Raw genomic sequence first — 17673 nt, 5'->3', positions numbered from 1 at the left:
GACGCCGAACCCGCTGCCGTCGCTGCCGGGCCTGTGTGCGAACTGAGTGCGGGGACTGCCACTTCTGCCGAGACATGAAGAAGTTCGGGGGGCCCGGGCGCATGAAGCAGTCGTGCCTGCTCCGGCAGTGCACTGCCGTGAGTTCTGCCCCTACTACTGTTGGGCCCCTTTGAAGCTCTGGGCATGCTTCCCCAGCATCTTTCACACTGGCTGGTGGCTGCCTCCCAGAGTTGCTGTTTATTCATTCACTTCCTTTATTCAGTCACTGGTTTGTTTAAATGTCCATTTTTACCCTTATCTGGGGTGGGGGTGGCAGTGTTAAGGTACGCAGAAGGATCTGACCCAGACCCTGCCTTTCCTCTCCCCACCTGTCAGAAGCACAGGCCTGTAGAAAGCTCAGCCCCTGCTCTGGCTCCCCAGTTATTTGTGCATTAAGAGTCTGTTCCCAAACCTGTCTCCTGTGAAGAGCTCTTGCCTTTCTCTGGCCTGTTCCTTCCCCATTAGGGTAGTCTTGAATTTCAGACCAGGTTCTCCCTTTGTTTGATGTTGAGCAAGTCATTTTGAACTTCAGGTACCTTCTCTGTAAAATATTTCCTTTGCTAAGTTGTAAAGATTAAACAAATACCACAAGGCCAGCACATAGTAGGTATGAGGGAAATGTGAGTTTCCTCCCTGCCTTCCTCAGCTTTTGAGAGGCCCCAGGCTTCTGAGAGTGGCCCCAGGCTCTGACAGCCCTGAGGAGCCAGCTGCATCCTGCATCCCCCTCCCACACTACCACCTCCCTCTCTTCCTCCTGCCACTCTTTCCTGGTTTGGACTTTTCACCCCATAGGACCTCTCTTCCTCTGTCTCCCAACCCCTTGCCTCACTTACTTGTTTCTTCTCTCCCTGCCTGTTTTTTTCTTGCTCCTGTCTCACAACCTTCAACATCTCTCCTGTGGTTCAGTATCACCATTGTCTTTCCCCGAAGTCCTGCCATTGTTTGAACACTACCCCCATTTTCCCCAGGATTAAGCAGCTGCCTTTAGTGTTCTCAGGATCTATGCAAAAATCAGGTTCACTGTAGGACCCAGAGCCACCCTTGGGCTGCTCGTTGAGCAAATTCAGAATCACCCCCAAGCTACTGTTGCATCTTCCCCAACTTTCTCTGAATATTGTCACATTTGCCTCTCCCTACAGCCAACTAGAATTTCAGGGTCACACTGGCCTTGGATCCAGCTGTAACAGTCACAGCAATGATGATAATAACTGTATCGAACGCCTTTCATACGTTATCTTGTCCTTACAATAATCTTATTAGGGAGATTCTTATTGCCATTTTACAGAAGCAGAAACAGAGACTTGAGGTTCAGTCAGTGAGATCATAGTGCCAAAAAGAAACAAATTCAGGATTTTACCCAGCTTTTCGTATGGATTCTGAATCTCAAGAAGCTAGCCGGGGCCTCCAGAAGGAAGTCCTTCCCCTATTGCTTGCTTTTGGGGTCCCTGATGTCCCCTCTCCCCCAACAGCCCGTGCTCCCACACACAGCTGTGTGCCTCTTGTGTGGGGAGGCTGGGAAGGAGGACACAGTGGAGGGAGAGGAAGAGAAATTTGGTTTGAGCCTCATGGAGTGTACAATCTGCAACGAGATCGTCCACCCTGGCTGCCTGAAGGTGATAGCTCCTGGGACCTTGGAGTCTGGGGTGGGGCACATTGTCAGGGAGCAAGGAGGTGGGCCACATTCCCCCTAAGATTACTGGCACCCTCCATCCACTCCCTGTCCTCTTGCCTACAGATGGGGAAGGCTGAGGGTGTCATCAATGCGGAGATCCCCAACTGCTGGGAGTGCCCTCGCTGTACCCAGGAAGGCCGAACCAGCAAGGTAGGGCAGAGCTGGGCTGAGTGCTACCTCCTGGGTAGGTAGGGGGTTGGGGAGGTATGCAAGGCCTCAACCCCAGCTTCCATTTCCCCAGGATTCAGGTGAGGGGCCAGGCCGCCGCAGGGCTGACAACGGTGAGGAGGGTGCCAGCCTAGGGAGTGGATGGAAGCTGACGGAGGAGCCGCCGCTTCCACCGCCTCCACCCAGGCGCAAGGGCCCTCTACCTGCTGGCCCCCCGCCTGAGGACGTGCCTGGGCCCCCCAAACGAAAGGAAAGGGAGGCAGGGAATGAGACCCCTACCCCAAGAAAAAAGGTGAGCCATGGGGCATGCTCACTAGGTCCGGCCTAAGGGATTCTGGGAGCTGTAGTTCTGCCCTCCCCTTTATTTTTTTCTGTTGTGGGTGGGGCCTGGGAAGCAGCCTCCTTGAGTTCATCTCCTGAGGAGATTTTGGGAGATGTAGTTCAGTAGTTCAGGGGTGGAGCATGCTTGCTGTGAAGAAATACAGGTGAAGGGGAACTGTACAGACCAGGAAACCTTGGGAGCCCTGCCTGGGTGGGTTAGGGAGGAAGGAGAGAGCATGCTCAAACTGCTACAGAGGAGGGAGGGGTTGGAAAGAGCCTGAGGGCGAAGAAAGAGGAGCTGAGAGCATGCTCAGTAAACCAAGACACTGATTGTAAGGTGAGCATGCTCAGAGTTCTCCCTGGGAGGGGGCTACTGGGATTTGTAGTCTTAAGAGGAGGGCATGGACCTTAGTTTTGCAGGCACTGGGGGCCTAATGGGGTCTGTCCCTTCCCCCATATCTCCCTCTTGCTCTGGTAGGTGAAAGGAGGCAGAGAGAGGCACCTGAAGAAGGTGGGTGGAGATGCCTGCCTCCTCCGAGGATCGGACCCAGGCGGCCCAGGCCTTCTGCCCCCCAGGGTTCTGAATCCAAGCCAGGCGTTCTCGTCCTGCCACCCTGGGCTCCCTCCCGAGAACTGGGAGGTGTGCCAGGGACCTCCTCCCTCCCCCTCCCACCTTCCCTGACCCCACCCTCCACTATGGTTGATTAAGCTCTGACCCTTCCTGCTTCCTTTGTCCTTTGTCCTGTCGCAGCTTCATGTGACTCCCCATGGGTCTGGACCCCTGGGCAGAGTTGGGTGGGAGAGTGGGTTGAGTCTAGGCTGCAAGAATCTCTCATCTCCCAAGAACACCTAAGATGTCATCCTGCCCATTTGCTTTATCTCTCCAAGCTTTAAAGGGGAAAGAACTGAGTTCAGATTCCTGCCTAACTACTGTTTCAGTTGATCTTGGCAGCTTCTCAGCTGTTCTGAGCCTCAATTTCCTCATCTATAAAATGGAGATGAAGCTACACACTATGACCTACCTATTCCAAAGCAGTGTATAATTTTTTTTTTCTTTTTTATCGGGGATTGAACTGGGAACTTTATGCTTGTGAGGCAGACAGGAGCAGCAACACTGAACTAAATCTCTAGCCCAGCACTGTATAAATCTAATGGGATCATGCAAGTAAATGAGCTTTGTGAACATATTTACCTGGATTCAGGAGAAATGAGACCCAGAGACGTTAAGAGTATTGCCCAGTGCCACACAGAAAAGCCAGAATTCAGATGTTACTTTGCACTCACTAAATGCAAGGGTCTGCGTGATTGTTGTGTTCAAAACCTGCTCTCCACCATTTGCCAGGTTTTAACTTGGGCAATTCACGTAGTCACTTGGAGTCTCAGTTTCCCATGTCTAAAAACGAATGGCTCATGTAGCCAGTGTGTTAGTTCACTGAGGATTTAATGAGTCAGTGAGAGTTGATGCTCCACAAAGGGCCAGATTATCATTGCTCTCCTGTTATGGAGTAGACACTCAAGAGTTGTGGGATGCAGCCTTTGCATGTCAGCTGATGCAACAAGGGCTTCACAAGGTTAATCAATTGATAGGCAAGCCAGCACTCAAAACTTCTCTCTCTGGCTTTCTGCTTTGAGAAGTTCACAAATCATCAAAAGCCATAAGCCTCTAAATCCTTGGGATTGACACCTTCATAGTCCAGATAAGGAAACTGAAGTTCAGAGATGGCCAAGGTCTCACATTGTTTGGGAGCAGTGTGGAACTCAGGACTGTCCCTTGGGCTGTTCTTTCCCTGGTGACTCCTAATGGGTTAGGGGATAGGAATTTGTGCGCTAGGCCCTAGAACATCCTCAACCTGTCTCTTTGCAGAAACCAAAGCCACCTTTGGCCTCTGCTGAGGGCCCAGCGGTGCCATCCCCATCACCCCAGAGGGAGAAGCTAGAACGTTTCAAGCGGATGTGCCAGCTGCTGGAGCGGGTGCCTGACACTTCTTCTTCCTCTTCTGACTCCGACTCCGACTCCGACTCATCGGGCACATCGTTGAGTGAGGATGAGGCCCCTGGCGAGGCCCGGAATGGGCGACGGCCAGCCCGGGGCAGCTCCGGCGAGAAGGAGAACCGTGGGGGGCGGCGGGCTGTGCGCCCTGGTAGTGGGGGACCACTGCTTAGCTGGCCCCTAGGCCCAGCTCCACCACCCCGGCCTCCACAACTGGAGCGGCATGTGGTACGCCCCCCACCTCGAAGCCCAGAGCCTGACACACTGCCTTTGGCTGCTGGATCCGACCACCCTCTGCCCCGGGCTGCCTGGCTTCGTGTCTTCCAGCACCTTGGGCCCCGAGAGCTGTGTGTCTGCATGCGAGTCTGCCGGACTTGGAGCCGCTGGTAAGTAGCTGGACAGGCCTGAGTTCCTTGCGTTGCTGACACACTTCTCGCTTGACTGTGGGACCTGCAACAGGTGTCTAATCCTCTCTGGGCCTCATACTTCTACAGTGCATATCATAGTGTGTACTTCCATATTACTGTGCACAGGCTTCTTTCCATTTATGAACTCATTTAACCTTCACGGCAACTTAGTGAGGAGGATATTAGTCCCCCATTTCAGATGAAGCTGAGGCCCAGAGTCATGTGGAAAGTGGTAGAACCCTAAATTTTTTTTTTCTGCTACTGGGGATTGAACTCAGGACTTTGCACCTGCGAGGCAGGCACATCTCCACTGTGCTAAATCCCTGACCCAGAACCCAGAATTTGAAACTAAGCTCTCGGCTCCAAAATCCTTCCCCTTAATATTAGCTGTTTACAGAGTGGTTAGTTTGGGCTATGTGTACCCTTAAATGTTACAATGTATGCTGTAACATGTTTTCTCACTTTTCATGCTCCCTCTTCTGAGGACAGTCTTGACTATTAATCCCATTTCATATGAGAAAGTCCTTCACTGGGGTACTCCCTGCCCTAAGCCATGCTTAGACCCCCTCCTGCACCCCTGCTGCCTCCTGGACCTTGTTCAGAAATTTCTGTCATCCTCCCAAGCCTCTTGTCTTCTTCTCTGATCCTGCCCCCAACAGGATTCTTCCTTCTCTCCCATCAAATTCTCAGTGCTCTGTTCGTCTGCTGGAGCACCCAGAAGCCTTCAGCATGTTGACAAGCCTTCATTCCTTTCCTTATTATGTTCATGTTCCATCCATTGCTGAGATGGGTTTGGATACTATATTTTATCTTGATGTCCTGAGCTCGAAACAAAGGGGTGTCTAGATGCTTAAGAAATGTTGAATGAAAAAATTGAAGCTCTTTCCCTGTGTGCACTGTGAGTTAAGCTTCCTGTTGAGCACTTCACAGATGTTAGCCGATTTATTCCTCATGATAACAGCCCTGTGAGGGAACAAGGGACACCTGAATCCACAGTACAAGGTAGTGGCTGAACCCTAACTCCAGCCTTGTTTGGGGGACTAGATGTAGAGGGCTTCTGTTTGCTTGCTGATCTCTTCAGAGCCCAGGGGACTGGAGGCAAATTGCCTGTGGAAGATTCTTGTTCTTCCTGAGGAGCTGTATGCCCTTGAGTCAGTTTCTTAACTTCCCCATGCCTCGGTTTCTTTATCTGTAAGCCCAGAATAATCAAAACTGTCACTCCATAGTGATTTTGAGAGCTGGGCACATAAAGACCTGGTTAGGCTATATGGGAAGTGGAAAATGTTCAGGTCCTTAACTGTGATGGTTGTTATTCATTCAGTTACAAGTACTTTTTGAAAGTCAGCCTTTCAGCCCTTGGAACATAGATCTGTGCCCTTGAAGTGCTTCCAAGTCAGTCTGCAACATAGAAGCAGATAGTTACAGAAGTTGCTGGGAATTACCACCTTCCTCATGTATTGAGACAGTGTTTGTGAGCCCCCTTCAAGGCCAGCTCTGAACTTGGCATGTGGGACCCAGAACTAAAAAGGACCTGATTGCTGCCTCAGAGAGAGACCTATGAACAAATCAAGAGAAACTGGACTACACAGTGTTTTCCAGCATGAGCCATGGAACCTGGCACCTACAGTTTCATCAGTTGTGACCTCTATGGCTAAACCTCAAAAGATCCTAGTTTTCTCATTTGTAGTAGTGCCAAGTATGTGGTACATGCCTGTAGTGCCAGCACTTGAGAGACTTGAGGCAGGTGCATCAATGTGAGTTCAAGACCAGCCTGGGCTACATAATAAGAGCCTGTCTCCAAAAAAAAAAGCAAAACAGTTGTTCAAGGTCCCACAGCTACTGAAGGGTAGTGGGTCTGGGCAGAGAGCTAGAAATCAGGGGTGAGGCAGGGGTGAGGCTCAAGTCCATGCAGTCTGGCTTTGGTCCCATCTACTCCCACACAGTGCAACCAGGCACCCAAGACCTTTTTGTAGCAAAATTCAACTGCCACCTCCTGCTCCTTGTTCTCCCATGACCCCTCACCAGTATCTACCACTGCTCACCCATCCTTCCTTTTTCTCCTTCCCTCAGTCTCTTGTCTTTACAGCACATCTCCATCTTTAATCTCCTCTAATTCTTGGGTTGATCTTTCTCTAACTTTTAAATACTGACAGTCCTGCCTCTCTCCATGAAGCTGCTACCTGTAGGCTGAAAACTCTCCTACCTACATTTTTCTCTTGAGCACTGGATCAGCAGATCCAGGTTCTGTTCCTGTTCCATCTGACTGGCCCATCTGCCTTTCAAAGGTCAAACCTGAGTTCTTCACTTTCCACTGGAACCCACTCCACTCCTTTGATCCCCAAGCCTGGGAAAGAGTACTGCTCCCGTCCAGGTCCTATGCTAAAACTCAGTTGAGATTTTCCATTACCCCCATAGCCTAGCGTGGGGGTTCACATAGTCACACATCCAAGCCATTCCCTTTCTTTAAAAGTTCTCAACCCAAGCCCTGCCCCACTGTACTGCTTCTATGGCCAACCTGGCAAAACCTCCTGACTTATCCCGTACTCTGGTCTCTGTAGGCCCTGCTCTACTCTGCCCTTTTATTGAGTGTTTTGTACCCTTCAGGCAAGGCACTGTGCTAAGTGTTTTGCAGAAACCACCTCATTTAATCTGCATCAAGTAAATACAGTTGATCTTCCGCATCCGTGAGTTCCATATCTGCCACCATTGTAGAATAAAAATATTCAACTCAAGACTCAGGCTGAGGCAGGAAGATTACAAGATGAACTACAGCCTGGGCAACTTAGTGCAACCCTGTCTCAAAATAAAATGTAAAGGGCTGGTGGTGTAGTACAGTGATAGAACACTAGCCTGCCTTGTGTGAGGTCCCGGTTTCCCTCCCAGGCACCACCAAAAAAAGTCAATGAATGAATGAGAGAGTAAGAAAGAAGAAAATATAGCAAAACAATTGCATTTGTATTGAACGTGTACAGATCTTTTTTGGTTGTTACTCTCAACAGTACTCAACAACTTACATAGCATTTATATTGGTCGTCATAAGTAATCTAGGGATGTTTTAAAGTATATGGGAGAAGGAAAAAAGATGAAAATGCTCTTCTCGGGCTGTTATGAGGCATAATGCTTAAAGAGAAGAGCAGTAGTAAGGCATGTAGTAAGCCTTGGAAAAACGCAACGTTACTGCTATAGTCAGGGTCATCACTGATATAGTAGGATGAGTTGCCCTTGGTTCCTGCTGCCTAAGATTCCCACAACTTTCTGTGTAGACCCTGTTCTGCACCTACACAGTCTCCACCCTGCTTCCTTTTTCTCGCTGGAGTAATGGCATAACAGCTGCTTACCTCACAGCTCAGGCATCATCTCCCACGTCCTGGTCCTTGAGTTGACTCTTACTGTACCTCTTTCTGCCTCAGTTAAATTGTGTCTTTTCTACTTGTATAGTGACAACCCTGCCATCTTTCCCTGCTCTCTGCCCAGTCAGTGAAGCTGGACACTTGTTATCGGTAGACCTTTCAGTGATTATTGGCTGCCACTACTGTCTGATCCCAGTGTCCTAGGACTAACTGCAGTAGCATAGACAGGCTCAGAGAGACTTCCTGAGCAGAGGCACTGTGTGTGCCAGAATGTGTTGGCCCCAGGCAGTATTACTTGTCTGTAGGCAGGCAGATGGTTTGGCCTGGCTCTCATGGAGTGTGGGCCAAAAACACAATTAGGGGCTTGCTAGTCTCCTCCAGGAGAGAGGTTTCCTCGCAAGTAGATAATCCAAAAGGGCTTCAAGGAAGTGGTAGCATTTGAGCAAAGGGCTGAGGGCTCAGTCGGGGGGCAGAGAGAGGCTTTGCATTGAGCAGGAGTTAACTAAATGGAAAGAGAGAAAAGGAATAGAGGCTGGGTTGAGAGCGAGTTTTTCCTCCACCTTTTATTCTTTTTCTATTTTTTGTTGTTGTTGTTGTTGTTGTTGTTTTGAGACAGGGTCTCACTATGTAGTTAAGACTGATCTGGAACTCACTATGTAGCCCAGGCTGGTCTCGAACTCACAGCGATTCTCCTGCCTCAGCCTCCCGAGTGCTGGGATTACAGGCGTGCGCCACCAAGCCTGGCTCTTTTTCTGTTTTTGAGACAGTGTCTCCATATGTACCCCAGGCTGGCCTCAGACTTGGAGCAGTCCTCCCGCCTCAGCCTCCAGAGTGCTGGGATTACAGGTGTGCGCCAGCATGCCCAGCACCTCTACTTTCCACTTTTTGTTTGCTTTGTTTTTGAGACAGGGTCTTGCTGTGTAGTATAACTGGCCTTGAACTCACTATGTAGCCCAGGCCTCAGCCTCCCAAGTGCTGGTATTGCAGGTGTGCACCTCCACACCCACTTTCACTTTTCCTTCTTAAAGTTGGAAAGATTTGCAAATGTTTATTGAATGGAGGGAATCAGGAGAGACGAAAGTAGTGGAGGTGGGGTCAGGAATGTTAGGAGGGGACAGGATAGTGAGTAGCAGAGGGGTTTTGTTCTGACTGAAGCCTTGGTGAATACATCTAGTATTCACTGAAATTTCCAGTAAGGGTTCTGAAGTGTGCCTGGCAGTTTTTGTTTTTGAGTCAGCGTCTCACTGTGTACCCAATCTGGCCTGAACTCATGGGCTCCAGCAGTCTTCCTGCCTCCTGTTCCTGAGTAGCTGGGACTACAAATGCATGATACCTTGCCTGGCAGTCTGGCTTTTTAAAAAAATTATTGATGTTATTGTTGTTTGGGTTTTGAGACAGGGTCCCACTGCATAGCCCAGGGTGACCTTGAACTTGTGGCAGTCTTTGCATCGGCCTCCCAAGTGCTGGAGTCACAGGCATGTACCACCACTGCCTGGCTGCTTGGCAGTTTTAAGTGACTCAAAATCATGGCTTAATCTTGTCATTTTGAAAATAATAACTGGTTGGGCTGGGGATTTAGCTCAGTGGCACTGTGCCTGCCTCACAAGCACAAGGTCCTGAGTCAATCCCTGGTACTAAAAAGAAAAAAATAACTAGTTTTAAGTGAAGAGTAGATTATTTGAAAGTAAATTTCATATTCTGAGAGCAAATGAGTGGAGTTTGAATATCTCTGCTCCAGCCCAGGGCTGCAAGGGAAAGTCCTTTAGAATCTTGAGGAATGTGAGGGAGGGAATATAGGTCTTCCCAGGCCCCACTTGTTGGCTCTGACAGCTCATTTAGTTCATTGCGAATCTCCTGAAATGCCTTTGAGAACTACAGAACTAGAAGACAGTTCTGAAACTGAATCCAAGGTACTTTAGTGTACTGTAGAATGTTAATACTAATAGCTAAACACTTTAGGAGAGGTAGAGAGGGGTTCCATGGTGAAATAAGTGTGGGAAGCCCTCTCATTCACAGCTGCTGTACTGGTTGAGGCTTTTGGTGAGCTGGAGTTAGGAAACCTGGTTAACTTTGTTCAGACCTCATTTCTTTTCGTAGCTTTAGTACCTGGGACCTAGCAGGCCCTCCATAAACATTGAGTGAATAAAGGCAAAGCTACAAAGGAAGGACCAACGGGAGTACTCAGTGGAAGCATTGAGCATTTTACACTGGCTTAATTCATTCTTTTCACAAATGTGTGACAAATCACCTACATTTTGCATCTGGTGGTGTTTGGATATTAGATATGCAGAAGGGAAAAAAGCTGAATCTACTCTATGGAGTAGATTTACATTTTAATTGGAAGAACACAAAAAGAACATATCAGAGCTGTGAGTCCAGCACTGGTAACTGGCTGTCAAAGTGGCAGAGATTAGTAGAGGAAATGAAACATGTCCATGCTATCTGAGGTTGTGATGGGAAATCAAGGAGCCCAGAGGCAGGGATCTGGGGGCTGCTCACAGATCCCTTTGGCATCACATCAAATAGTGTGCTGGTATTTGTGTAGTTACTTGACTAAACTCTTTATAGGCCCCTTTAAGGCCTGCAGTGTGTAATTACCTCATTTGATCTTACTGCACCTTTATGGGACAGTCTGGATTATTATCTTCGTTTTATAAAGGAGACCTTTGAGGCTCAGGGAGAGGAATAGACTTGCCCAGGGTCTTGCATCCAGTCAGTGATGGAGTTGGGTCCCAAGCCCAGTGCTCTTGGCCCCAAGCCTGGAGCTTCTGAATGCCAGGAAAGAATTAAGGTGAACTGTGGGGAGTGTGGGAATTGTGGTTTCCCAAGAGCTGAGGCTGTCTCTGTCTCCTCCCTGTGGCTGGCAGGTGCTACGACAAGCGTCTGTGGCCTCGAATGGACCTGAGCCGGCGGAAGTCACTGACACCACCCATGCTTAGTGGGGTGGTTCGCCGCCAGCCCCGTGCCCTGGACCTCAGCTGGACAGGTGTCTCCAAGAAGCAGCTTATGTGGCTTCTGAACCGACTGCAAGGTAGGGTGGGGTGGTGAGTAAGGGGAGGGTAGGGGCAGGGACAGGCCTGGGATGGAGTCCCTGACAAGTTCCATTCTGGGAGAACATTCATAAGTTGGATTCATTCATAAATCCGACAAAATGAGTGCTGTGCTCCTGTGACACAGATAATACAATGTAAAGCTTAAAATAACCAGAAGTGAGGTCCATTCATATCTAAAACTTTGCAACTCAGTGTTTGTATTAGAGATTCTTTTTTGGGGGTACTGGGGATCAAACTCCAGACCTTCCACTTGTGAGGCAGGTGGCAGAACCATTGAACTAAATCCCTGACCCCATGTGAACTCACTTTGTGTATGTGTGCATGTGTATCAGGGATTGAACTCAGGACCTTGTACTTACAGGGCAGGCACATTGCCACTGAGCTAAATCCCTGGCAATTGATTTTGTTGTTGTTGTTGTTGTTGTTGTTGTTGTTGTTTTTGTTTTTTTGAGACAGGGTCTCACTATGTAGTGAGACTGACCTGGAACTCACTATGTAGCTCAGGCTGGTCTCAAACTCACAGCGATCCTCCTGCCTCAGCCTCCTGAGTGCTGGGATTACAGGCATGTGCCACCACATCCAGCCACAATTGAATGTTTGTAAGTTGGGGACTTACTGTATTGTTTTCTGATACCCACCCCCCACAACAGGCCTGCAGGAGTTGGTGCTCTCCGGCTGCTCCTGGCTCTCTGTCTCTGCCCTGGGCTCAGCCCCACTGCCAGCCCTGAGGCTCCTGGATCTGCGCTGGATTGAGGATGTTAAGGACTCCCAGCTCCGAGAGCTGCTTTTGCCTCCACCAGACACCAAACCAGGTACGGCCTCTGTGTGCTCATCTGTGGAATAAGTGGGAAAGATGGTGGTATAGTCCTTCCAAGCCTCTCATGACTCATCTGGATGTTGAAGGATTGGAAGAAAGGGAAGAACATGTGAGTTGAATAGGGAAGCCGTTCCTGCTACTGTTTGTTCATTCACTCATGTGCTGTGTGCTTTGAACTGTCTTGAAAGGATGGTGTTTTTCCAAGGAGTATGGGGCATGACATGAGCAGATTGGTGGGCAGGGGCCTGTGTTGGCAGAAGGGGGTGCTGGGAACAGAGGCCCGAGGACCTCTGGGGGGCGTCCTACGGAGGTGGAGGGACAGCCACTGAGGCCTCACGAAAGTCAGGAGCTGGGATGCCAGCTGCAATCTTCTCTGGCTCTCTTAGTCTTTTCACCATCCAGAAGGGCATACCTGCCCGTGTCCACCCTAGTGGTGCTCTAAACTGCCATTGTCCCTAGTACTTCTTGGATAAAGACCAGTTTTTTGTATTTTGTTTCTTTGGTACTGGGGATTGAACTCAGGACCTTGAGCTTGGGAGGCAGGCCATGGCAGCACTGAGCTAAATCCCTGGCCCCTAGTATTTAATTATTTGTTTGTTTGTTTGTTTGTTTGTTTTTGGTACTGGGGATTGGACTCGGGTCCTTGCACTTGCAAGGCAAGCCACCGAACCGCTGAGCTAAATCCCCGGCCCCCTAGTATTTATTTTTTTAAATAAATTTTGCCTCATCCTCCCCCCTCAAGCCCCCTCCCCTCCCTATGTACAAAAGCTTTGTTTCCATTTTTTCCTTCTATTTTCACTTTTTTGTTGTCTCTTCTTTCCTTTCTCCCTCCCTCCTCCCTTGTTCATCTTCGCATTTTAACACTTTCTTCGCATTTTCCAACATCCATTATATATTTCAGTCCTCATTTCCACATTCACTTTCTCACACCAGAGAAACAATGCGATATTTAAACATGTGTGTTCTATTTGTTTCACTTAAGAGTATGGTCTCATGTTCCATCTATTTAGCTAGAAATGTCTGAAGCTCATTCTTCTTTATGGCAGAGCAGTACTCTATTATATAACCGCCCCCCCCCTTTTTTTGGTATTAGTGTTCAAACTCAGGAGCTTGTTTTTGCAACGCAGGTACAGTGCCACTGAGCTAAATCCCTGGTCCTAAATCTTCTTTTTTGGGGTGGTACTAGGGATAGAATGCAGGTCCTTGTGCTTGTGAGGCAGGCGGCAGAACCACTGAGCTAAATCCCCAGCCCACACTGATATCCTTTAGACCCTTGAAGGCCCAGTTCAAGTGCCAGCACTTCCTTCCTTACTGATGCCCACTTCCTACTGCCAAGCCAGAAGTGACCTCTCTTTGCTCTAGTGGCCATTAGCTGTGGTCAGGGTTGACGGCATCTTTTAATGTTCTCCCTTTCCAGGTTCTCAGCTCCTGGAACCAAGAAGAGAATAGAATCTAGGGCAGTGATGACAATGCCTTAGGTTTGCCTCCACTGATCTAGGGTGTGCCAGGTTGAGCATGCCCAGGGGCAGCCTGTTAGGTAACAGAAGTGATGTGTTTGGTGCAGGATGTCAGAGAGTGGCACTAGCGGGCCTGCTGTAGGCCATAGTCACCAGGTGGGCTGGAAGCCCAGTGCTGCGGTGTCTCACAGTCCATTTAGAGAAATTTTAATGTTATACAGATTCCACCAAATGCTTGGAGGCAGGTTGGGTGAATCTGATATCTGATGGAGCTTCTGTGAGGGCCAGGTCTGGCAGGCAGGTGGCCTTGTGTTAAGAGTTTGGATGCAGGGCTGGGGATTTAGCTCAGTGGTGCCGCTGCCTGCCTTGCAAGCATCAGGTCCTGAGTTCGATCCCTGGTACAAAATAAAAAAAATTTGGATGCAGTGGGCTGGGATATAGCTCAGTGGTGACATTCCTGCCTGGCAAAGTCCTGAGTTCCATTCCTGGTTGGGGAGGGGGTTTGGATGCAGTCACTAGGCCTGGGTTTCCTGGCTTCATTATTTCCTAATTGTGTGATCTTAGAAGGCTTTTATGACACAACTCAATTTTCTCATCCATTAATGGGATAGTGGTCAGAGAACTTGTCTCCTAAGGCTGGCATTCTTTTGTTTTTTGTTTCTTGGGTTGTTTTGTTTTGTTTTGTTTTTGTTACCAGGGATCAAACTTGGGCTCTTGGGCTTGTGAGGCAGGTGGCAGAACCACTGAGCCAAATCCCCAAGGCTGACGTTCTTACAGTTTGGTGTCTGGCCCAGTGGCATCAATATCAGGAAAACTTTTCAGAAAACTAAACCCTGCCCGGTGTGGCAATGGATACTTGTAGTCCCAGCATGTGGAAGGCTGAGGCAGAAGGATCACCGTGAATTCAAGGCCAGCCTGAACTACATAGTGAGATCCTATCTCCAAAAAACCAAAAAAATTAAAATAAAAAAAAAGTTTCATGTAGCAGTACAAGATCCCAACAATGAATGTAACTGTACTGTATCCCTAAAATGTACCAATAAACTCAATTAAGGCTGGAAAAAAAAAAAAAAAAAAGCTGGGTATGGTGGTGCATGCCTGTAATCCCAGCACTTGGGAGGCTGAGGCAGGAGGATCGCTGTGAGTTCAAGACCAGCCTGGGCTATGTTGTGAGTTCCAGGTCAATCTCAACTACACAGTGAGACCCTGTATCAAAAAATCAAAAAAAAAAAAAAGAAAGAAAGGAAATCTGCACTAGCCAGTGTTACAACTCTGGGGGGACGGGGGGCAGAGCCCAGCCTCCCAGGACAGAGGAGAAAGGCAGACTGCAGACTGTGTTTTGGGTTCAAGGAGGAGGCAGAGCTCGTCACCCTGAGGGTGGGGGAAGCCTCTCAGCTCCAACCTGAAAGCTGGGCTAGTGGCCATGGGCAGTCTTGTGCAGAGCCGCTTCTGGGCTGTGATCTTGATGTTTGGGGGTGAGGGAGAGGAGTTAGGAGCTAAGGCAGGGATGAGACCTGACAGAAAATGGATGTTCTACCAAGGAGATGATTTCTTTTGAGTTGCTGTCAGTATTTGAAACAAGCTTCCTCTGAGAGCCAGGAAAGAAACTGGAAGGAGTGAAAAGACAGGAGCAGTTCAGAAAAGTGTTGTGGACATAGAGGTGACCAGGGGGACTGGAGAGCTCCAGATGGTGACTTTACTAATCATGGAGCAGCAGGAAGTGGAGCATGGGGTGGTTCCCTGTAGGGGTTCTCAGGTTGGGTGAGTAGGTGAAAATATGGTAGACACTCTGCTCTGCCTCAGTTGCTAGGGCTGAAGCAGTGCAGAAAAAGTCCTGCCTTCATGGGGCTCACATTCCCATGGGAGAGAGAGGAAGATTAGTATGAAAGAATGAATATAATATGCCAGATACTAGGGGCGTCTGGGAAGGGATGGGAGCGTGAGGAATATTTCAAATCGAGTCTCCTAGAGGCCTCATTGGAGTGACGGTGTGCGCCATGGACAGGTAGTGTGGGTGTGGGGAGAAGAGCAAAGCATTTAGAGAACACTGTCACTTGAGGCTCCTGTACGGCAGGAGCAGGTTTGGGGGTGGTGAGGAACATGGGTGGGAGACACAGTGGTCTGAGTGCAGGCACAGGAGCTGCCTGGGGTACTCATGTCTTCCTCTGTCTGCCCAGGGCAAACGGAGAGCCGCGGGCGGCTGCAGGGAGTGGCCGAGCTGCGCCTGGCAGGCCTGGAGCTGACAGATGCCTCCCTGCGGCTCCTGCTACGCCATGCACCCCAGCTGAGTGCCCTGGATCTGAGCCACTGTGCCCATGTTGGAGACCCCACTGTCCACCTCCTCACAGCTCCCACTTCCCCACTCCGAGAGACCCTGGTACACCTCAATCTTGCTGGTAAGCACGGCCCCCTGGCTGTCTTGACAGCCTGTTGGTCTGCCGCGACCTGCACAGTGTGTAGGGTCCAAAGCTGGGGACAGCAGTGGGGGATGAAGAAACCAAGACTATTCTTGAATTTGGGACCAGGTGGAACCATAGCTTGTCAGGAACCCATGGTAGCCTGGGGTCGCATACACACTATTTAGAGTGGAAGGTAAACAGGGAGAGAAGGTGGGGCCAACAGTGCTGCCCGGCCCAGTAGATGATGCAGGGCACAGGGAAGGGTGCTTAATGTAACTCTCCCGAGTCTGTGCCATCCAGGATCTGCAGTATGAGTCAAACAGACACGGTCTAATCTGTGGAGGAAAAGGAGCAGGGAAGAAGGAGGCAAACAGGCCGGGGATTTGGCTCAGCGGTTCAGTGGCCTGCCTTGCAAGCGCAAGGACCTGAGTTCAATCCCCGGTACAAAAAAAAAAAAAGAAGGAGGCAAAGGCCCATCTTCAGGTGTGGCCCACGCCATCTGCGTGGCCAGTGTCTGCTACCTCCTTACCTACCTGGTCTCAATTGCCACTGCCCGTCCCCAGGTTGCCACCGCCTCACGGACCACTGCCTCCCGCTCTTCCGCCGCTGCCCACGTCTCCGCCGCCTAGACCTGCGCTCCTGCCGCCAGCTCTCACCTGAAGCTTGTGCCCGGCTGGCAGCTGCTGGGCCCCCTGGCCCCTTCCGCTGCCCAGAGGAGAAGCTGCTTCTCAAGGACAGCTAGTTGGGTGCCCCCGCCCTCCTCCAGGACTCATCAGGAGCCTGGACCTCAGGCCTTCATTTCACCCCCCTCCCCAGCTAGGAGGCCAGGTGACCCACCTCATGACTTGGGGATCTTCCCCAGGGACTGGAGCCAGCCTCCCCTCTCTTCCCCCTGCACTGATATCTCTGGGGGTCTCTCCTTCCCATCTCCTCCCTCTTCCACCTGCTTCATTGTCTATCCCCTGGGGGGAGTGAGTCAGAGGTACTGGGGGTGCTGAGCCAAAGGGATGGTGGGAGGGGGGTTACAGTGCAAGTCTGAGGGAGGGAGAGTGGGAAGAGGGGGTGCACTCGGGGTGCGGGTGGGGGAGGGGCAGAAAGCAGACCAGGAGGGTTCAGGGAACAAAGACCAGATACTGGGGGGGTGGGCACCAAGGGAAACCAGAGGAGCAGTGGGGGACCCAGGCGTCAGAGGCAGAGGGACAGAGTGGGTGTGGGGGCCGTAGGAGCCCACTACGGGGGTCACCCCTCTCCTTCCCCCTGCCCAGATTTCAGTTCCTTCCCCACCCTGACTCCTTGGACGTCACTGAAAATGGCAGCTATTGCGAGGAGTGGGGGCTGCGGGCCTACCGGGCCTACCTGCTGTTCAGCTCGTGGCCCAGGGGAGTGGCGAGGGGTACCCCAGCCCCCGCCTGCCTCTCCGCACAATACTTGAACATTCATCTGTACTGAAGTGTTACTTGAACCGGGGGAACCTCGGACCAGGGGAGCCGGAGTGGGATGAGAGGAGACCATCGTGGACTGAGACTGGACCGGTGGGCACCCGGTTTGGACTGTGCCACCCCGGCGCTCTCTGGAGCATCGCAACCCCTCCTGACCTGAGCTGGGAGGGGGTGTGCCAGCCCAGGATGGGGAAGACCGGACTCCTCTAGCTTGGCTCTTCCCACTTTTTCATCGTCATGGAAACATGTAACCCATTTGCCCAGGGATCTGCCCCTCCTGGTTGCCATGGGAATAGCAGCCAATGGACACCTCCCTATGCCAGTGCTAAGGCTGGAAATGGCCCCTCTGAGTTGCCATGGGAACTTAGTGACAGACTCTTGGCCTTCCGCCCCTTACTCCAGTGTGTGTGGGGGCGGTGGGGGACGGGGGTCGGGGCCAGGTCCCACCCCTCCCCCCCCAGCCCGGGCTTGCGGGGAACCGGGTTGTACCGTGGGGAGAATCTTACCACATACCTCAGGTAACAGGGAGGTGAGCGGGTGGGGGGAGGGGCTGGGCGGACC

At 50.7% G+C, this 17673-nt stretch overlaps 1 protein-coding gene across 6 annotated transcripts in view; it reads left to right on the top strand.

Moving 5' to 3' along the window:
- The first annotated feature begins 6 nt into the window (after positions 1–6).
- Fbxl19 (F-box and leucine rich repeat protein 19) overlaps positions 7–17673 on the top strand; it is a 22823-nt gene continuing 5156 nt past the window's right edge. The window contains exons 1-10 of one of the 6 annotated variants that reach the window (XM_010617428.3): positions 7–137; positions 1509–1652; positions 1775–1861; positions 1953–2171; positions 2679–2711; positions 4065–4576; positions 10815–10978; positions 11651–11812; positions 15452–15670; positions 16237–17630. In XM_010617428.3, coding sequence (XP_010615730.1) covers positions 75–137; positions 1509–1652; positions 1775–1861; positions 1953–2171; positions 2679–2711; positions 4065–4576; positions 10815–10978; positions 11651–11812; positions 15452–15670; positions 16237–16415 — 1782 coding nt within the window. In that variant the 5' untranslated portion in view covers positions 7–74 and the 3' untranslated portion in view covers positions 16416–17630. Of the gene's footprint in view, positions 138–1508; positions 1653–1774; positions 1862–1952; positions 2172–2678; positions 2841–4064; positions 4577–10814; positions 10979–11650; positions 11813–15451; positions 15671–16236; positions 17631–17673 lie in introns of those variants that run through there. The other 5 variants (XM_033758523.1, XM_010617429.3, XM_010617431.3 and 2 more) reach the window with 5 other exon arrangements.

The sequence above is a fragment of the Fukomys damarensis genome, unplaced genomic scaffold (genome assembly GCF_012274545.1).
Source record: "Fukomys damarensis isolate Sample0158 unplaced genomic scaffold, DMR_v1.0_HiC HiC_scaffold_34, whole genome shotgun sequence".
Lineage (NCBI taxonomy): Eukaryota > Metazoa > Chordata > Mammalia > Rodentia > Bathyergidae > Fukomys > Fukomys damarensis.
This window is presented reverse-complemented; position numbering and strand designations above follow the sequence as displayed.